The sequence below is a fragment of the Nyctereutes procyonoides genome, unplaced genomic scaffold (assembly GCF_905146905.1).
Source record: "Nyctereutes procyonoides isolate TBG_1078 unplaced genomic scaffold, NYPRO_anot_genome, whole genome shotgun sequence".
Classification (NCBI taxonomy): domain Eukaryota; kingdom Metazoa; phylum Chordata; class Mammalia; order Carnivora; family Canidae; genus Nyctereutes; species Nyctereutes procyonoides.
In genome coordinates, this window is record NW_026575041.1 from 5,665,367 (window position 1) to 5,686,497 (window position 21,131).

Genomic DNA, 21,131 nt, shown 5'->3' on the forward strand with positions numbered 1-21,131 from the left:
GACCCCATCCTGTGTCCTCGGGACAGGGTAGTGAGCAGAACAGAAAAATACCCTCTGTCCTCATGGAACATTCTTACTTTCTGGCAGAAGGGGAAATAGCTAATAAGCAGGTAAATAAGTACATATATATAGTATGTCAGGTGGTGATACAGAAGATGGAGAAAAATTGAGGAGGGAGAAGTGCTGGAGGTGGGGCTTTGCCATGTTGAGTAGGGGGAGCGGGAAAGGCTTTACTGGGAAGTTGATGAGGAGGTGACCGTGCCAGCCATGTGCATCTGGAGGAGAAGCACGGTGGGGAGAAGAAAGAGCAAGTGCAAAGCCATTGGGCCTGACTCACGTGCCCAACATTCATAGGAGAGCAAGGAGGTGGGCTGGCTGGAAGGGTGGAGGGACCAGAGGTAACTGGGCCCAGACCCCGCAGGACATCATCCGTCCTTGCAAGGACCTCGGTGTTCACACAGAGTGAAAGTGGGAGCCATTGCAGGGCTTCGAGTGTGGGGGGTGGGTATGAATGGATTTGCGTTCGAATGGCCTTTCCTGGGCTCCTGTGTCGAGAGTGGAGTGGAGGGGGGGGGTGCGGGGTAGTAGGGGGTACAGAAGCAGGGAGTCTAGCCTGGAGTTTGCTGCAATAATCTGAGGAAACCATGCTGGTAGCCTGGACAGATGGCAATGGAAAAAGAGGAAAGAAGGTCAGATTCTGTATCTATTTTGGAAATAGAGCCAATAAGATTTCTGACATATTGGATGTAAAAGAAGAGGAGTTGGGGCCAGTTCTTAGATTTTGGCCTGAGCAAATGGAAGGTGGATGTTTCTAGGAGCCTGTAGGCACCAGGAGCCAGTTCAGGAAAGGGTTGCTGGTAGTTACTCGTGCCAGGCCCTGGGCCACAGCAGAAGACAAGGCAGACCTGCCTGTCCTCACTAGGCTCACAGCCCAGCGGGGAAGACACAAGTAGTGCAGGGTTGATGTTAGAAACCAAGGAAGGTTTGTACTGTGTGCGCTGTATGGGTGTGTGCGTGCGTGCGGATGTGCTCCGCGCTCACTGCGTGTAGAGTGTGTGTCCGTGTCTGGGCTGTGTGTGTGCTCAGGGCGGGGCTCTAACGCAGGCTGGGTGAGGCCAGGACCGGAGTTGTGGCTCATGCGGTGCTGCGGCTGGATCGGGTTCTGGGACCAAAAGGAACCCCTGAAAAAAGACCAGTGGTTGACAAAGGTTAGGGTCCAGGAAGAGTTGATTCAAAGGAGCAGCGCAAGGGCGTGCTGGGGTCACAGACCTGACATTCACCCTATGCCAATGCAGAGACTGCCCTGCTTCCCTTCGCAAAATCCTAGAATAGGTTCCAAATGACATTAAAACAGAAACCTGACAAATTTTAGAATAGCAAGTATCTGCTGTTTCCCAGCAAGTTCCATGTCTGTCTGGGGCATATGGTCCAACTGTCGTGTGTGTTAGACACCTCGGCCTCCCCACACACACCTCACACAGCTACACCTGCACCCCTGACTGTCAGTGCTTCAGGATATCAGATAAAGTCACGTCTCATTTAAAATATAAAATCTTACAATAATAATCCAATTCACTAATAAGAAATTCTCACACAAATGAAGCTGCCCAGGAAATTAACAACATCAAACTACTATGGAGTTGAGTCTGATTTCTAGGTCCAGTCTCATAGGGTTGGTCTGAGATGCTCTACTTCCTTGACCAGGTACCTCCCCAAGCACCCCCATGTCATTTCATGGTATGCTGAAAGGGGGACCCCGACAGGGGAGGGGGTCCTAGCCAGCTCACCCAGATAGCAGCCAGGGGAGCTCAGAGCCTCTGGGCCTTAGGGCCATGTGGTGGGAGGCCAGCTGCTTGCCTTCTTAGGAGGCTTATCTGGGCCTGCTGCTGACGGGCTAATCCTGCAGGGAAGGGAGAGGGCACAAGGCCCCACACCCCTGCCCCCCAACACACACAGCTTCCCAGGCTGCTGCTTCCTGAGACATGCTCTGCGCTCACCCTCGTTGCAGCCCTGTCAGCTAGTTAGGTGACACTATTCCCATTTAGGAAACCGGCTCAGTGCTGTTTAGTGATCTGTGCAAGGTCACACAGGAGGTGGAGGAGGGGCTGGGGTCTGAATGTAGACCTGTGTGACCATCTCTAGGGAGGACTCAGAGTCCTGAGGTGATCAAGTTCGGCTGCTCATTTATTCCCGGCAAGGCAGGATGGAGACTGCGAGGGGCTGGGCCTTGGGAGAGTCATCCAGCCACCACAGGGGGAACTCACCCCCCAGTAGCACTCCTCCAGACCCAGGTCCCAGGGGTGCCCCAGGGGGTGCACCTGAGGTCGAGTGTCAGCCCAGATGAGGCCAGTCACAGGAAAGCCCCAAGTGCCCTGCTAGCCTACTTCCCCTGGGCCCTGAGCCTGCTGACCTCCCCTCCTGCTTCCCTTCCCAGAGAGGGGGTGGCATGGGTCAGCCCCTCCCATCACCGTGGTCCGTCCCCCCAGGGCGCCGAGACAAGGAAGCGCTCGCCCACACTCAGCAGCCAGTTCAAGCGGTCGCTGGAGCTGCTGATGCGCACCCTGGGTGCCTGCCAGCCCTTCTTCGTGCGCTGCATCAAGCCCAATGAGTTCAAGAAGCCCATGGTGAGTGGCCTGGTCCCCGGAGCAGCCGGCGGGGGACCAGCCTGCGGCAGGTGGAGGCCCTGGCCAGGGCGCAGGGTGGGAGCTGGGCTGAGACTCTGTCTTCTCTGGGAAACAGCAGGGCACCTGAGGGGCTCCTAGAACAAGTTCTGACTTCACTGGAGTAGCAGGTCCCCCAGAAAGAGCCTGGACTCCACTGTGTGCTCAGTGCGGTTTCAAATCCTGATTCTGCCTGTCTCAGCTGGGCTTACCTCCTGGGGGCGGTTCATGTCCTCTGCGTGCAGTCAGCCTGGGTTCCTGCCGTGGCCCTGACCCTGAAAGCCCCCTCTCCTTTGGTCCAGCTAACCACCACCTCCTCCTTGAAGCCTTCCCAGATTCCTCTGACTGGTTGGAGATGTTTTCATTTTTTGACTCCGCCAAATCACATTTATTGAACCTTTACTGTGTGTCCAGATTCTCTCACAGCCCTACTCAACCTTCCCAACAGCCTGGGAAGGAGGGACCTTCACGGTCCTGTATTTGAGATGTGTGACTGCAGACTCAGGGAGGTTAAGGGGCTTCAGCCTATAAGCTGGGAGCCCGGGCCACCCCTCATTCAAGCCCTTTCTTTCCACAGCTCTGGGAAGTGTTGTTTGCCACAAAGCTCTTTCCAGAGGCCCAGGGGGAAGCTGGGGCCCTGAGGTGTCTGGGGAGGGACAGAGGGAGGCCAGGGCTGGGCCAGGGAAAGTGCCTGGAGGAGGAGAGGAAACAGGTGGCGGAAGTCAGCCAGCTGTGTGCTGGCCCTGCCCCCAGCCTGAAAACATTTCCCAGGGTGGACTGGCCTGTCCCCCATGAGGACTGGGTCTGCAGGGGCATGAGGGTTGCAGAGGGCTCTAGCTTCCCATCTAGGGCAGGAGGTCTGGGGAGATGAGGCCAGGGCCCTGCCAAGGTAGTTGGCTACCCTCTTTCTTGTTCTCAGGTGCTTCTAGAACTTTCTCTGGGCCCAGACCTCAGCATCTGTTGCCTCAACCTCATTGGTCTCCTGTCTCTTGCTCCAGTCCCCCACCCAATTGCAGTGAGAGCAGTGGGTCTCAAATGTAACTCTGACCTGGTCATTCCCTGCTGCCTCCCTAGCCTGGCCTCTGAGGCTCTCTCCAGTCTCTCTCCAACCTACTGCCCTCACAAAAATGACTTTGTGCCCATGAGGAAAAAAATGTCTTTTCCTTAAGGTGTCTTACTGCCAGCAGCCAGAAATTGTCTGAAGAGCTACAGATCTACGTGGCTGTGATATGAAAGGCGTCCCCTGGGGTTGTACAGGCACCCATCACCTGCACAACCGTGATCTTGGCACATGTTAGCCTCCTCAGTCCCCGTGAAGTTCCTGAACAGGCCCTGTGCTTTTAGGCTTCCACACCTTTGCCCATGTTCACCCTGCCGCCTCCAGTGCCCTTTCTCCTGACAGGGTTAGAGCAAAGACCGCCTCCTCCATGAAGCCCCCTCAAGGTATCCCAGGGGGAGTTAAGCTGCTTTTCCTCTGTGTCCCCAAAGCGTGCAGCTTGCCCCATGTGAGGGTTCCATTTTGTGCTGCTAAGTAAGTTCTATATGGGTTTAGTCTGCCTTGGTCCTCGTCTGCTGTGTGGCTGGGAAAATAATGCAGAGCAGGGCTGAGCTCCCAGCAGGAGCCTCCAGCGCTGAAGCCCTTGGCTCCGTCCGTCCGTCCCGCAGCTGTTCGACCGGCACCTGTGTGTGCGCCAGCTGCGGTACTCAGGGATGATGGAGACCATCCGGATCCGCCGGGCTGGCTACCCCATCCGCTACAGCTTCGTGGAGTTTGTAGAGCGGTACCGCGTGCTGCTGCCCGGAGTGAAGCCCGCCTACAAGCAGGTACAGGGCTGGGGACAGAGCTGAGCCCTTCTTATTGGGACAGTGTGCTGGGCTCGACGTGAGCTCGGCCACCTCAGGTATGGCTGGGAAGATCAGGGATGAGCCAATAGAGGGCTTCCAAGGGCTTGGGTCACTGTGCTCAACTGGCACGGACTTTACGCACATGTAGTGGACAAGATCAGTGCCGCCAAGTGGCTCCTGGATGGTAGACACGGAGAGGGTTTTACAATCATCAGGCTCAGCTAAGGGTCAGAGAAGGCGGGACTCAGCCAGGGACACACAGCGGGTCGGGGCAGAGCTAGAGGAAGAGTCCTGCCTCCTGGCCTTGGGACGGACACTCAGGCAGCCTTCTCACTGGTCGGGCTGCCCATTCCCTTGTGTACCTCCTAGGACGACCTTCGGGGGACATGCCAACGCATGGCTGAGGCCGTGCTGGGCACCCACGATGACTGGCAGATTGGCAAAACCAAGATCTTCCTGAAGGTGAGCGTAGCCTCTGTCTCTGGCAGCCTTGTGGATCTGTGAAATCCCCATCACAGTGGGGACAGGGTCCTAGGGACTTCTGTAGAGAAGCTGCACATCAGGTGGGTCAGTGTGTGTGTGTGTGTGCACGCGCGTGTGCTGTGTGCTGGGGTGGGGGGCTTCGTGATCTTCCTGCCCTGCTGTCTGTGAGAGGGAGGGGGGATTAGGCCTCCTCTGTGGGGGAGGGGAAATTGGTTTTAAGACCAATTTAAAGTCTGGTTGGGGGGTGGTATGAGGCCAGAGGTGGTTCACCAGGGATCAATCAAGACCCTGCCCTTGGACTTTGGGCAGCTCGTTGGCCCTTTCTGAGCCTCATTGTCCCCTCTGTGAAATGGGATGTGTTTGGGGCTCTTGAGTATACCTTTAGGCCCCCTCCTGGGATTTTCTGCCTGGTAGGTTCATCTGGAGCTGCCCCCTCCCTCTGTCCTCTGCAGGGGCCTGTTCCCACCCTCCCCAGAGCAGCCCCTGGAGCTCAATGGGGCTGGACTTCAGGATGGGGCAGTTGGAAAGGGGGTAGGGCTGGGAGCAGGAAGCTGGGCCATGCGGCGTCTTGGCCTTGGAGTAGAGTTTGCTGGGAGTTGGCGGTGGCCCTGGCAGCTGCAGCAGGGACAGCGTGACCTCCCAGCCCTCCTTCTTCCCCTTTTCCATTTCTGCTGTGCTAGATTTCTGTCTGTCCTAGGCGATGGACGGCTCCTTCCTCTAGTGGGTGGGTGGGGCCCCAGCACTGGGGATAGCTGGAGGGAAGGAAGGAGCCAGCCCGGAGCTGGAGGGAATCTGGGGTCTGGTCTAAATCTTCCTGGCTCGGGGGCTGTGGGCCACTCCCTTCATTTCCCCAGGCCTTCATTTCTTCATCAGAAAAATATGTCAGCCATTCCCAGCCTGCACAAATCACTACTATCATATGCAAAGTGTGTTCTTTGTGCTAGGCCCAGATGGGGCTTTTTGTCCAGGATCTTTTTTTTTTTTAAAGATTTTATTTATTAATTCATGAGACACAGAGAAAAAGGCAGAGACATAGAGGGAGAAGCAGGCTCCCTACAGGGAGCCTGATGCAGGACTCGAACCTAGGACCCCAAGATCACACCCTGAGTGGAAGGCAGATGCTCAACCACTGAGCCACCCAGGTGCCCCCAGGATCTTGTTTAGTCTTCACAGTGGCCCTGGGACATAGGACTGTCACAACCATTTCCGAGGCTCAGCGAGAAGTCAGTTGCCCAGCAGGTGCACCGACCTGGGGTGGAGAGCAGGGCTTCTAGCCTGTGTGGGGAAGGGAGGAAAGGTGGGGAGCACGATGGTGTCCAGGGCCAGACAGTTCTGAGGACTGTCTTCATCCTCACCCTCATCTCCCTGGGCTCTCCAGAAGATTGCTGTCTTTCGAGAGCCCCACACATCTACTTCACATTCATTCATTCATTCATTCATTCATTCATTCATTCAGACAGCCTGGGCTGGCTGCTCCTCTGCTAGGTCACATCCACAGTGATGTGGTCCAGGGTATTTGATGATGTGGCTGCCCTATGAGACTCAGCCACTCCAGGGCAGGGCCCCTGCCTGCTTGGTTCACTGCAGCCCCATCCCAGCACCCAGCACAGTGGTGGCACACGGAGACCTTCCCTTCATCCACACTGAATGCATGAGGAAGTTTTGTCTAATCAAAGTGAGGGTTGGAGGCCCAGAGCTGAGAAGAAGGGAGACCTAGGGAAGTGAGCAGGGCCTAGATTATGGAGGAGACCAGGCTTAAACCCAGGAACCAAGGGTGTCACTTGAAGGTCACGATCAGATTTGTGTTTTAGGAGGGCCAGAGCAGGAACGACAGAGGCCAGCAGAGGAATGGCAGTGACCTGGCCTAGGTCAGGTATCCATGTGACAGAGACATTTGGAAGAGTGGGGGCTTGGGCAGAGTTGGCCACAGGGATGAAGCCGGTGTGTGCATGGTGGGCTCTCTGACCCCATCCAGTCAGATTAGCCTCCTCCTGCTCCATTTGTGTCACTTCGGCCTCCAAGAAACAGCCACGAGCTGGGTCTGTCCCTGGCACCGTGGGAGGCTATCCCATGGCCAGAGCAGGGAAGGGAGCCCTTAGCCTGGGCTCCAAAGGGAAGAAGAGGGGGACACTGAGTGGGGCAGCCTCAGCTCTGGACTGAGCTGGGGGCCCTGTGAAGAGGGTGGGGGTGCTGCTCAGGAGCCCTGTACTCCAGGACCACCACGACATGCTGCTGGAGGTGGAGCGGGACAAGGCCATCACCGACAGAGTCATCCTCCTCCAGAAGGTCATCCGGGGGTTCAAAGACAGGTGTGTGTCGGGATCAGCTCCCCCACCTCAGCCACATACAGCATTGTGTGCGTGTGCTTGGCTTGCTTCTGTCCCCCTGCGTGAACATTGGGAATGACCACGTACACCTTTGGGCACACACAGGAGCAAGCTCACCTGTGCACAGCATGCACACATGATCATGTGGACACTAACAGGCGCACAGACATGTGACTCACAGACCCACCGTGCTGTGTATGCCCAGTAACGCAACGCACTCCCCTCCATACAAGCACACACACACAGATATCTGAAGCACACAGGTGGACGCTCCTGTGTCTCAGATGCCTGATGAAATTTCCCAAGGAGGAAATTTGAGATTTTGTAAATCACAGAATGTGTTCCCGATTCCATGTAAGGGGCATGTGTACAGCTGTGATAGTTCATAATTAGTCAGGGGTGACTCAGGAATGTGATTTAGGCACCACAAAACTCTACAATCTGCCTCTGTAGCAGTATGTCTGGTCACTCTCTCCCTCCCTCCATCTACCATCTGTCCACCCATCCATTAGTTCTTTTGTCTGTTCATCTGTCCACCCATCTGTCCATCCCCTCCCACAGCTGCTCGCTCACTTATGTGTGCCCATGCACCGGCTCGCCGGCTCCGTCACACGCCGAGCTACCCATCCTTCACTCCTCCTGAAGTGTCCACACGGTGTACTTCTACATTCAGCAGACATCTGCTGTTTGATGTGTGGTCTCTTTGTCCTCTATCAGGTCACAGGTGACTGTCGTCCCAGATGAGCTGCCTCTTGTGTGAAAGGGAATAGCACTGTGCTCACTCGGAGTGCAGCAGAAGACAAGGGCTCTAGTCCCCAACTCATTGAGTGTCACTTTCCTCATCTATAACATGGGGAAGTTAGCAATAAGTGATGTTCACAGTGTTCAAAGCTTCTAATCTTTATAGTAGTTCATTTACTTATTATCCATACATTTATTCATTCAGTAAATGCCTTCTGAATACTGACCTTAATGGGCTTGTGTGACAAGCCTGTGAGGCAGATGGGGCAGGTGTTATTGTACCCACTTTACAGATGAGGAAGTGGAGGCATAAAGAAAGTTACGTATGCCTTTGCCCAAGGTCCCATAGCTGGGAGCCGCCGAGCTGGGACTCAGCCCTACCCTCCTGATTCCGAACCCCATCAGTACCCTGGCTGCCTTGGGGGCTGTTTCTCTGCTCTGAGGTCCTCCTGTATCATGCCGCTGTTTCAGATCCAACTTCCTGAAGCTGAAGAATGCTGCCACAGTGATCCAGAGGCACTGGCGAGGCCACAACTGCCGGAGGAACTATGAGCTGGTGAGCCTCTGGGGGGCGGGGGGGGGGGCGCTCCTTGCCCTGCAAGGCCTTTGAACCGGCCAAGTTACGGTTGCCGTAGCAGCAGGATGTGCCTGTGCCCAGGCCTGGTCGGCCCCCTGCCCCAGCTAGTCCCTACTGTTCCTCCAGCCCAAAGTCCACGTCTGTTGCTTGTGGCTTTTCCCATCTGGTCAGCAAAGTTTGTTACTTTTCTTCTGGAATGTTTTGGTGGGATGTGAGCACCTGGGCTGTTAGAGACCGTGGAGGCGGCTGGGAGCAGGCACCAGGCGGACCTTTGCCGAGTAACTGGGCTGCAGCCTGCACTCGGGGCTGGGCAGACAGGCAGGAAGGAGACCGGCTCCTGGGCTGAGAACAGGGGTCCATTGTGTGTGTGGGGGGCCCTTCCCCTCAAGGGAAGCCAAGGCCACTCCCTAGAAAAGTTTGTCTGAGAGGAGACAGAGCTTGACTCTGGGGAGCCCTAGTCTGAGAGAAGTCGGAGCCGTGTCTTCAGGGATGCCAGTGAGAGTGGAGCCCCGAGCCGGGCCCACCCGCGGTCAGGGCCAGCCTGGCGCGGGGGCGCAGGCTCTGAGCTGGTCGGTGTCCTCGCAGATGCGGCTGGGCTTCCTGCGGCTGCAGGCCCTGCACCGGTCCCGGAAGCTGCAGCAGCAGTACCGCCTGGCCCGCCGGCACATCATCGAGTTCCAGGCCCGCTGACCGCGCCTACCTGGTGCGCAAGGCCTTCCGCCACCGCCTCTGGGCCGTGCTCACCGTGCAGGCCTACGCCCGGGGCATGATCGCGCGCAGGCTGCATCGGCGCCTCAGGGCAGAGGTGAGGGGTTCGGAGTCCCCCAGGTGTGGGGTGTACCCTCTGAGGGGCGCTCTCCGCCTCGGGCAGGCAGGTCATCCCTACCTGTCAGTGGAGGCCCACACCTACAGAGGGGATCTGGGACCGTGCCTCCTCTGGGGAGGGCACAAAACTGGGATCAGACCCCTTATTTCCGTCCTCCCGGTCGCTCTCGTGAAGCTGCTTTGGCTTTGGGAATCAACAATGCCCCCACCTGCTGTGTGACCTGGAGAAATTCTCAGATGCCTCAGTTTCCCTATCTGCCAAATCATTAGGGTGGGGTGGGCCAGAGCCGGCAGGAAGCCCCCTGATGGTGCCCATGGGCTGCCCCTGCCCTCAGTACCTGCGGCGTCTGGAGGCTGAGAAAATGCGGCTGGCAGAAGAGGAGAAGCTCCGGAAGGAGATGAGTGCCAAGAAAGCCAAGGAGGAGGCCGAACGAAAGCATCAGGTGAGCCGCGTGGCCCAGCGCCTGGGACGCTGCTCGCTGGTGGGTCATGATCTATCCGTGCAGCCTGCCTTTGCCTGTGCGTTGGGTGCTTGGTCCTGTCCTGGGGCCGAGGGGCTGTGGTTCCAGAGCAAGAGGGCCAAGCCCTCAGGCACACGCTTCCTAGCTCGGAGATGACACATGGATAAAAAGCCCGAGCTGGGGAGACACTACCCAGTGTGGGAGCCCCCGGCCACATGTGGTGGCTGAGTGCTTGACATGGCAGGGGGCTCTAAGTGTAAAATAAACTCTAGGTTTTGAAGACAGTAAAAAAAAGCAGGAATACAAAAATATCTCAGCACCACTTAAAAAATGTTAATTAGACATTGACCTGATATTTTGGAACTATCGGGTTAAATAAAATATATCATTAAAATAAATGTCCCTATTTCTTTTTACTGTTTTAAACGAAGCCGCGACATACGTGGCTTGCCTTATATTTCTATTGGATGGCGCTGGGCCAGAGCCCCCACCCAGCCAACGGCCGTGGATTTCTGGGTTGGGGTGGTCCCCTCCAGCTGCGGGGCCAGAGCAGGCTCTCCCGGGAAGAGGTGGTTCCAGCTACGCCCTGAAGGGCAGGCGACATTACTCCGGGCCTGTCTGGAGGCTCCTCCGTCTGCCCTGGAAGGCGAGGGCTGGTCGGGGGGCGCTGAGGATGGAGAAGCGTGAGGCACAGTCCTTCCCAGCTGTCGGGACACCCCGTGGAGGTTGGGACGAGGGCCTGGCCACCACAGGGGTTCTCTTGGGCTCCTTGAGGAGGGCTTGCTCCCTGAGCCTGCGTCTCCTGTGTCACTCCAACCTCTCAGGAGCGCCTGGCACAATTGGCTCGTGAGGATGCAGAGCGGGAGCTGAAGGAGAAGGAGGAGGCCCGGCGGAAGAAGGAGCTCCTGGAGCAGATGGAGAGGGCCCGCCACGAGCCCATCAACCACTCGGACATGGTGGACAAGATGTTTGGCTTTTTGGGGACTTCAGGCGGCCTGCCAGGCCAGGAGGGCCAAGCACCTAGTGGCTTTGAGGTATCAAGCTGGGGACAGGGGCTGGGGACAGGACAGTGAGATAGCCCTCCCTCCTTTGTGCCTCTTTTCATTAAAGTCCACCTTGTCCCCTCTGAGCAAAGGGCAGCAGTGATGACATGTGGCCCCTGTGGCCCCTGACCCTGTCCAGCAGTCAGTTTGCCATGTGACCTTGGGCCAATCACATCTCTCCAGGGTTGTTCACAAACTTTTCTTCATGTGTATTGAGGGCCTACCGTTTGCCAGGCTCTGGGCACTAAACAGGGTGACATACAGTCTCCCCCCATGTGGAGGAAGAGCTGGCCCCACAGGGACAGCTCTGGGGGGGCTTTGGCCCAAGTCTGCTCCCACGGCAGGGAACCCCTCTGGCCTCCTCAGGACCTGGAGCGTGGGCGCAGGGAAATGGTGGAGGAGGACCTGGACGCAGCCCTTCCCTTGCCTGATGAAGATGAGGAGGACCTCTCCGAGTATAAATTTGCCAAGTTCGCTGCCACCTACTTCCAGGGCACGACCACACATACCTATACCCGGCGGCCACTCAAGCAGCCGCTGCTGTACCATGACGATGAGGGCGACCAGCTGGTGAGGGCTGGGCTGCATGGGTGCCTGGGTGGTGGGTCCCCAGTGGATGGGTGGGACTGGGGCTGACTTCACTCTGGTACCCAGCCTGGCCCCAGGCCACATGGGCCAATCTCCAGGAGCAGCAGAACACCGTGAGCCCTGTGGCCCTCTCCGGCCCTCTCCCCAGACCCCCAGGCTATTTTGATGGTTCTGCAATACATTGCGCTTATGCCCTCTGACGCCCAGCTCTGCCTCCAGGCAGCTCTGGCGGTTTGGATCACCATCCTGCGCTTCATGGGGGACCTCCCTGAGCCCAAGTACCACACGGCCATGAGTGATGGCAGTGAGAAGATCCCTGTGATGACCAAGATTTACGAGACCCTGGGCAAGAAGACCTACAAGAGGGAGCTGCAGGCCCTGCAGGGTGAGGGTGAGGTGAGGCTCAGCTGCCACCCACCCACCCTGGTCCCTCCGTGTCCTCCCAGGCCAGTCGGAAGGGCTGCCTGGCATCCCCAGGGGCCTCAGCAGAAGGAGCATCCTGAAGATTGCCTTTGCCTCACCTCCCTGACCCCCACTCTCCTCTGTCTACTTGTGGGAACAAACGTGTACATGCTGTATAAACTGCAAAGTGCAGATCGTGATTGGGTGAGGCCTTTGCGGTCAGAGCCAGTGGCAACACTGACTCACTGGGAGGCACTGGGCCGCATACTACACTTTTCTGAGTCTGTTTTCCCATCCATCACCTGGATGAGAGGGTGGCTGTGTGGGGTGTCCCTCATAAATGTTAGCGTGGAGGTTCACCCTCCAGCTGTAGCTCCATTGGCAATTGCCCTTGTCATCGTTTTTGGGGCCCAGTCACTTGGCCCTGACCCCTGTTTGGTCCACAGGCCCAGCTACCGGAGGGGCAGAAGAAGAGCAGCATGAGGCACAAGCTGGTGCACTTGACCCTGAAGAAGAAGTCCAAACTGACAGAGGAGGTTAGAGCAGACCCTGGGCTGCCTTAGGAGACCCAGGCTGGGGCCTGGTTGACCTCAGGGACCCAGGGAGTTGGGAACAAGAGCAACCACTGCGTGTTGTCGGGGGCTGGGCTGGGCCGTGTGAGGAGGGACTGGGCAGGCAGGAGTGCAAAGAGGAGGGCCATGAGCTCAGGCTGGGGCCAGATCAGGGAGGGCTTCCCAGAAGAGGGGACTGGAGAGCTGGAGAGGACTGCGGTTGGCACATGGTGAAAGAGGGGACACTTCCTGCCAGGGCAGGGAAACCATTGCATTTGATCAAAGGACCTTTCAGACACTGCGAACTTTCTGTGGGTAAGAGAGCCCGTGGGGCATTCATTAACCCTACTAATTTGTTTGAACTCTCATTTAGTCACCTTGGCTTTTCTGAGCACCATCCTGTGCTCTAGGACTGTGCAGGCTGGGAGGACAGCAGACACCAACCAAGGCATTTACAGTGCACGGGACCGGCTCCCCCACCCCCTGCATTCCTACACATCGATCCCTCTGCTTAAAATTCCTCCTTCTCTGCCTGAGGTCCTCTCCTCCAGGAAGCGTGCCCAGACCCCTTTACAGTAGGGTCAGGCTCCTCCTCAGGGTTCCCGCAGCCTACTTTGCCTCTCCCATTGTCCTCTTCCCCTCCTGAGGTTCAAATCCAGTTCTGCAGCCACGTAGCCCCAGGTTTGAATGCTGACTCAGCCGCTGGTTATCTGAAGGGGCCCGGGGGTGGGGAGGCGATGCCCCCTGGTGGGCTCCTGGGAGGATGGCATGAGAGCAGATCTGTGGGTGCTCCACAGGGGTGAGGGCCTCCTACACCCCTCCCGCCTGCAGGGGCACCCTCTCACTCTGGGGTTCCAGGCAGGGTGCAGGTTGGCGCTAGAGTGGAACCAGAGAGGAGAAACGCATCTCTAAGAACCCAGGCCTGGGGCTGTTCACACGGAGGTGGAGGCACTGGGGATTGGTGTTGGTGACTGGGTAGTTGGACCCTCGGTATAAATTGGGTGTCAGGGTTGCGTGTGGAGTTGTGGCCCACCAGGGAGAGGTAGGGGCCCCACCAGGAGCCAGAAGGGCAGGTCCCGGTCCTGGCTGAAAGGGCTCCCCTGGGGTAGGGAGTAGAGGGTAGGGTCAGGGAGACTGCAGAGGAATCTTGTCCATAGTAGGTGGCACCCGGCCGGTGCTGCCCAGCTGTCTGGGCCAGTAATGGACCCAACGTCAGTTCTGTACAAGGTGGAAGTAGGACAGGGCCAGGGCTGTGACAGTGGTGGGGAGCCAGCTCTCTGGCCATTCTCAGGATCTGCTCTCCAGTGGAGTGGGTAGCCTCAGACATGAAGCAAGGCCCTTCACTTCCCCCTGCCTGGTCCAAGCCTTGTGCCCCGCCCCCCACCCCCACCCCTGGCCCAGGTGACCAAGAGGCTGCATGATGGGGAGTCCACAGTACAGGGCAATAGCATGCTGGAGGACCGGCCCACGTCCAACCTGGAGAAGCTGCACTTCGTCATTGGCAACGGCATCCTGCGACCTGCACTCAGGTCAGTGCCTGAGGGGCCGCTGGCTAGGGGGGGAGCCCAGCACTTCCCAGTGTGGCCCTGAAGGGCTTCTGGTGGTGGGAGTTGTGGCCTTGTCACCTTGGTGGCAGATGAAGCAAACAGGCCTGAGTTTAGCTCCGCTGCCTACTAGTCATATGACCTCGGTAGAGTTATTTCATCCCTGTGAGCCTTAGCTCCTTCATCTGTAAGGGGGGAATAATAAGAGCACCTACCTCATTGACTGGTGGGCAGATCACATGATGGAGAGTGTGGAAGACAGGACCCACATGGCGGGCACTATCGCTCTCATTATCCAATGCGTCTCCTGCTTGAAGCCCATTCTGGCCAGCTTACCTTTGGTGCACCCAACCCAGGCCCATGGGCAGAGTCACCGTGTTTAGTGTGCCTGGGAACCCTGCATTTGGGTTCCCCATCTGGGCCCAGCAAAGGCCTTTGTTCAGGTCTCTGGGGTGTTGGGGAGGGGATGGAATGATCTAAGAGTCACTAGGAGCAAGAAAGGAATCAACTGAGCTAGGTCAGTGGAGGGAAGACAGATAGGACTTTTTTGAGGACTCTATCCGCCCAAGATGGTCGGTTAGGAGAGCTGATCCCACAAACTTGTATATATAGGCTGGGAGGACAGCAGGATGGGGTTAGGGCAGGGTAATGAGCCCATTTTACCAATGGAAAAAACTGAGGTCGGGGAGGGGAAGAGACTTGCCCTGGGACCCTAGCCTCCCAGACCTCCTGCTTTCCAGTCAGGCCCCCTTTTGTTGCTGCCTGAGGCCAGTTACTACCTCACTGGAGATGGTCAGGTACCTAGGGTCACCTGCCTCTCAGAAGAAAAGGTAGCTGCCCAAGGTGTGTTGAAGGGGCAAGAATTTGCCTCCAGCTATCTCACCATCAGACCTAAAGCGGGCAGTCCTAGAGAGCGTCATGCCAGGAGCCCCGGGCGGAGTCAGAAGGCAGGGTGTTTAGTCTCTGAGGGACCGTGGCTAATCCCTCCCTTCGCTTGGCCTTTTAGCTCCCAAGTGTAGGTGAGAAGCTTTTACTGGGCCATGATGAGATGGGGAAAATATAAGGATGTTTCTCAAGCTCAATTTGATTTATCGAAAGAACTGTTCTTTGTTCTGAGATATTAAAGTTACATTTGTTTTATGAAACGACTGTGGTACAGATAGTGGGCAGATTGTACGTGTACGGTATGTTTTAATTGACCTTATTTGTTATGATAAAAAGTGAGCAACCTCAGAATTAATTTCGAAGTTGTGCTGGTCCCTGAACCCTGGAGATTGGGGTGCCACTGACTCGATCATCCCTCCTTCCTGCCCAGGCCAGCCCCTCTTCTGGTGGTCACTTGGTCACGGAGGTCCTGACCTTGGCCCTCAACAGGCGGGCAGTTAGCGTTTACTGAGGATTTCCTAGGCTAGGTGCTTTATAAGCTGTGGCTCATTTTTCTTCACAGAAAGCCTATAAGGAAGATATTATCATTTCCCTTTAAAGTGAAAACAAAACAAAACCAAAAACTAGCTTCATTGCTTTGATCTGATTACAAAAGTAACGCACGGCCACTTAAATACCGTATTTAAACATTATGGAAATATATCAAGTGAAAGTCATAGCTCCAACCCACTCCATCTCCCAGAGAAGCTCCCCAGATGTGGTTGCTGTTTGTGCCCTCCCGTTGCCGTCAGCAGAAATTGTACCTGCTGGGCTCTGAGACTATGGCCTGGGCTCCGAGAGGGGAACTCACTTGCCCAGGCCACCCAGCTGGTGAGGGACAAGGAAGGGACAGTGCTTCTCATCAAAGTGCTCACCAGTGGCTGTGGCCACTGTGCCCCAAGCAGGAGGCACCCCCCTCTCTCGATCATGGGGACCTGGCTGTGGATCTGGATTGGAGTCAGGAACATGCTCCGTGCCTGATGAGCCTGCCTCCTGGGTGGCTCTGCAGCCTTCCCCAGCTGGCCCCATGGCCCCTGCCCGGGGTGGTCTTGGGCAAGTTGGAGAGAAGAGCCAGTGTCCCATCTGTGGCCGCCCTGTGGGAGCCCCGGATTGGCTCCCCCCGCTTCCTCACTTCCCCACCTGCCTAGGGATGAGATCTACTGCCAGATCAGCAAGCAGCTTACTCACAACCCCTCCAAGAGCAGCTATGCCCGGGGCTGGATCCTCGTGTCTCTCTGCGTGGGCTGCTTCGCCCCCTCCGAGAAGTTCGTTAAGGTAGGGGGGCTTGGCCTCCTGTGGCGGGAAGGGCATCAGAGGAGGGAGCAAGGGGAGGAAGCTCGGGGGCTTGGCAGTGAGGCCTGGCCTGGGCCATCTCCTCTGGGCCTGCACTTCCCGCTGCCTTGTCTCCACCTTCCTCCCGGGCTCCCAGCCCTCCACTCTCTTCTCCCTTCAGCCTCTCTTTATTAGTGAGGAGACTGAATTTGACAGCATTCCCTGGACCCTCCCCTCACAGTCCTGGAGCAGGCATTTAGGTTGGTCTCAGGCCACTCTCTTGACTGTGCCTCAGTGCCAGGCCCTGAGCGCTGGGGACATAGAGACAGGGCAGGTCACGGCAGAGCCAACCCAGCTGGCCAGCGCTGTGAGGGGGAAAGTGCTCACCCAGTCAGGAGTCAGGGAGGTGGGCCCTAAAGAAGAAGGAGCAGTAGGCTAGGTAAAGAGAGGGGGAATGGTAGGTGGGGCAAGGTAGGTAGGAGTGGCCTTGCTCCACCTGAGATGCATGGACTTGATCCCAAAGGCAGCAGGGTGGAGCCCAGGGAGCAGGGGAGAGGCGTGGGTGGCCGGGCCTGGAGCAGGTCCGCAGGGTGGTAGGAGGGCTGGAAGTAGGAGACCTGCTGAGGCTGCTGTGATGGTCTCCGGGGGAGGCTGGAGAGGAGGCCCCTCAGCTGGTCTCTGTCTGTAGTACCTGCGCAACTTCATCCACGGGGGACCACCTGGCTACGCACCGTACTGCGAGGAGCGGCTCAGAAGGACCTTCGTCAACGGGACACGGACACAGCCACCCAGCTGGTTGGAGCTGCAGGTATGGCCCATGGCCCCACCCAGGCCTGCGAGCGTGTGTTTGTGTGTGTGTGTGTGTGTGTGTGTGTGTAGTGCGCTTCAGTGCCCCAGAAACATTCCCTGCCTTAGGATTCTATGGTTCTTCAAGTTCTGGGATCCCAGGCTGTTGGAACAGGAATGCACCCAATGGACTCCAAGTTGGGCAGGGGGTTCCCGCTGTGTCTTAATAGCTTCCTCTGTAACAGCAATAATGCTACTCATTTCACAGGGTCTTGTGATGGTTGCACAATGTGAGGGCAGAAGCCCCTGGCCTGTGGCAGTGCCCAGCCTCCTGGCCCCAGTGCCCAGGCTCAGGTCTGTCAGGGCGGGGAACACCGTGGGGCCCCCTGGGTGCCTGCGACCAGCCACAGGTGGCGTCTTGGTGAGATGCTGGGGTCCAAGGCTGTGGGGCAGCTTTGCCTCCTTGGGGAGCAGGGATCCAGGAACCTGCAGGGTATGAATTGATCTGAAGTGAAAAGATCCCCACAGACCCTCTTTGGTCATTTTCAGGCCACCAAGTCCAAGAAGCCCATCATGTTGCCTGTGACATTCATGGATGGGACCACCAAGACGCTGCTGACCGACTCCGCAACCACGGCCAAGGAGCTCTGCAATGCACTGGCTGACAAGATCTCGCTCAAGGACCGCTTTGGCTTCTCCCTCTACATTGCCCTGTTTGATAAGGTACGGCCACCCTGCAGCGCCCCCTCCTGGCACCACCCTGGCTCCTGTTCCGTCCGTCTGCCACGCATTGATTCCAGACAATCTTGGGCAGTTGCCTATCTTCCAGAGCCTTCATTTCCTCTCAGCCACTGGTAACTCTGCCTCTGCCCAACTCATTAGGACTGTGGAGAGCACCTAGAAGTCTGCCAGCACGGTGTAGACGGAGACCTAGGGCTCCCTTCTGTCAATGTACCTGGGCTGAGTCAACTCTTCCTTGGTACCAGAGAAAAAACATGGCAGAGAGAGACTGGGGGAGCATGCAGCTACCTGGCTCTCTGAGATTCAGCTTTCTCATTTGCAAATGGGAATATAAGTTACTGTCAGGTTTCTGTTCACTTGTTAGTGACCACCTGGAGTGTGTGCAACCCTGGGCACACCTGGGCCGGGGGATGTGTGATTTTGCCTCTACACTCAGCAACATCACATGCAGCAGAGGTGTCCGCCCTCCACTCCCCACTCAGGCAGGTCCAGGGACAGAACCATGTTGTCCGACAGAGTGCCTGAATTTTTCTCACTTACAGATCCCTCTTGTGTTTTCAGTGACCATTTGTCCATCATTTCACACAAGGCTTACACTAGGAAATGGGAATGCCCATTTGGCTGTGCTGACTCAGAGCCCACGGCTGGGGTCCAGAGGTCTGGTCTGGTTCTTGGGTCATCTGGACATGTCCCTGCCTTTCTGAGTCTTAGTTTTCCACTTGCTCCAGGAGAGTTGGTGGCTCTTTCTAAGACCTTCCCTGCCTGCTTACCTTTCTGCTCGCTGACCGCCAGCCCTGTACCCTCAGGTGTCCTCCCTGGGCAGTGGCAGTGACCACGTCATGGATGCCATCTCCCAGTGTGAACAGTATGCCAAGGAGCAGGGTGCCCAGGAACGCAATGCCCCCTGGAGGCTCTTCTTTCGCAAAGAGGTCTTCACGCCCTGGCACAACCCCTCAGAAGACAATGTGGCCACCAACCTCATCTACCAGCAGGTGGTGCGAGGGGTCAAGTTTGGGGAGTACAGGTGTGAGAAGGTGAGTGACTGTGGGGTGAGTCTCCTGCCTGAGTCTGTTTAGCTTACAGCCCTCCGTTTTCCAAATTTGGGCTGGATGTTACTGTCTGTGACCCACCATTAGCGTATGTGGAGGTTAGCCTGGCTGAGGCTTCCTCTAGAGCAACACTGCCTTGGGGAGCAAGGGCTTTGAAGACTAGTGGGAACTCTGCTGGTGGAAGGTCTTCTACTCTGCTGCAGGGCTTGTGCATGGTACAGCCTCTGTGCTTCAGAACATGCTGTATTGTTCTGCTGTCATCCAGAAAACCTTGTTCTAAAGGAGTAAGAGATCTACTCGTTTAGACCAGAGTTTGTAAATGTGTACTCTGTTAGTCTCCTTCTAAGGATAGGAGTGATATGGAGTAACTCGTATTGTGTTATTTTATTTTTGATGGTAGTGATGATGGTTCTTATGGTGCCTATGATTCTACTGGTGATTGTGATGGGGGGATAAGGATGGAGGTGATGGAAATGAAGGTGGTGGTTGTTGGTGGCAGTGGTGGTGATGGTGGAGCTGATGGTGGCAAGGGCAGTGGTGATAATCATGGTGTTGGTGATGGGGGGGACAGTTAGTGGCCCAGGATGGTACCAAGTTGGTGATGGTGGCAATGGTGTTGGTGATCATGGTGGTGGTGAGCTAATACCCTCACAGAATGCATGAGTACAGCCATGTCAGTTGTTAAAATTCTGAAATGCTTTGAACTGGCTGGGAAACATCTACTGCCTTCAAGATACCCAAGAGCCTTTCTCTTTGGCCTCTTCTGCCAAAGCCCCAATGAGCCCCAAGCAGATATCACCAGGGCTGCCTGCTGTGGCATCCTAGGCAGGGAAGAGGCAAATGCCCAGTACCCATCATCTGGCCCTCTGAAGCCTCTGTAGCATAACCTCCTTGTCATTCACTACTTGGACCATCCCAGGGTTGGGGGGGTGATGGTGATGGAGATGGTAATGGGATGCCCCCCTTCCCTTTGAGAGTACCAGCAGTACCTAGGTACCCCCCTTCTCCAGGGCAGCCTGTCAGCCCCAGATGCTGTCTCTGGGTCAACCACCACATTCCCAGCGGACTGGCTAACCTCTCAGGGTCAGCTCATGTGCATCTGTGCTGGTGCTGAGGTGACCCGGGAGAAGGCAGAGGTGTGGCTCTGCCCTCAGGGATCTCATGGTTCCACCAAGCAGACAAGAACTTCTGGGGAGTCAGTGAGTGCACGGTTTCCCAAAGGCTGGTCGACAGCTGTAGGAGGCAGGGCCTTGGGGGCCTCAGTGGTCTGGAAGGGCTTCCCAGAGGGTGTGTGAATAGCACCCTCCCCACTCTCTCCACCTAGGAGGATGATCTGGCTGAGCTGGCCTCCCAGCAGTACTTTGTGGACTATGGCTCCGAGATGATCCTGGAGCGCCTTTTAAACCTTGTGCCCACCTATATCCCGGATCGCGAGATCACGCCCCTGAAGACGCTTGAGAAGTGGGCCCAGCTGGCCATTGCTGCCCACAAGAAGGTAGGAGGGTGGGGCAGGGTCTTGGAGGAGGGGCTTTCTGGTGACCTGGGCTGAAAGGCAAGGACCCAGCCAATCAAAAGGGTCACAGCCCTCACTGTCCATAGGGTTGCTGGGAGACAGGATGGCACCCTTTACCTCCTGCCTCCTAAGCTGCCTTCCTCCACCATGGATATCAGTTCACTTGTGTCTTATGCTGTCTACTCTGGGCTGGTGCCCGGGACACTGAGATGGATCAGATCCAACCCTGTAGCCTCATAAGAGAAACCATGGGTCCAAGGATATTGGGGGTCCCTGCTCCTCCTGGCCTGGCAGCAGCCACTTGCTAGACCTACGGCTCGGGGGTGTTGGTGCATGCTGGAAGAGCTTCTAGGAAATGCACCCTCTTTTCTGTCTAAAAGAGCTCGGGCCCAGCTTCCTGCCTGGGGAACTTTAGGTACAGACCCCGTCGGCCTCCTTGTTTGAGTCCCCAGGTAATGAGCCCTGGGTAGCTCCCTTCCAAGCTAAGGGGCCTGCCCAACTAGTAGAGGAGGGGTGGTGTGGCTGCTCGAGGGGACCTGCAGGCTCCTCACCTCCTGGCCCTCGTTGTGTAAGACCAGAGTCATCTCTGCACACAAGTTGCCGAGGAGCTCTGCAGACCAGCAGTCTTTCACCCTTCTACACTGCACGCCCTCTTCCCTAACTCTCTGTGCCTTCCCTGGTGAGCTGCCCACAAGCCTCCACTCTTCCCTGAACCTGCCCTGCACCCTCTCTACCTCTGGGCCTGGCTCCCCCACCAGGTCCTCCTCCACTTCCCGTCCCTTGCAGAGGGAATACATGT

The 21,131-nt window shown here is 56.7% G+C and overlaps 1 protein-coding gene across 1 annotated transcript in view; it reads left to right on the top strand.

Annotated features, from left to right (window-relative positions):
• Nucleotides 1-21,131, top strand: part of MYO7A (myosin VIIA) — a 67,224-nt gene that overhangs the window by 26,305 nt on the left and 19,788 nt on the right. Inside the window, 18 exon segments of the mRNA XM_055320764.1 lie at nucleotides 2,487-2,624; nucleotides 4,326-4,484; nucleotides 4,875-4,967; nucleotides 7,203-7,297; nucleotides 8,528-8,612; nucleotides 9,219-9,320; nucleotides 9,322-9,438; nucleotides 9,794-9,901; nucleotides 10,744-10,953; nucleotides 11,329-11,532; nucleotides 11,770-11,946; nucleotides 12,399-12,488; nucleotides 13,905-14,032; nucleotides 16,120-16,246; nucleotides 16,932-17,051; nucleotides 17,579-17,752; nucleotides 18,577-18,804; nucleotides 20,144-20,314. Of these exon segments, the coding sequence (XP_055176739.1) occupies nucleotides 2,487-2,624; nucleotides 4,326-4,484; nucleotides 4,875-4,967; nucleotides 7,203-7,297; nucleotides 8,528-8,612; nucleotides 9,219-9,320; nucleotides 9,322-9,438; nucleotides 9,794-9,901; nucleotides 10,744-10,953; nucleotides 11,329-11,532; nucleotides 11,770-11,946; nucleotides 12,399-12,488; nucleotides 13,905-14,032; nucleotides 16,120-16,246; nucleotides 16,932-17,051; nucleotides 17,579-17,752; nucleotides 18,577-18,804; nucleotides 20,144-20,314 (2,526 nt within the window).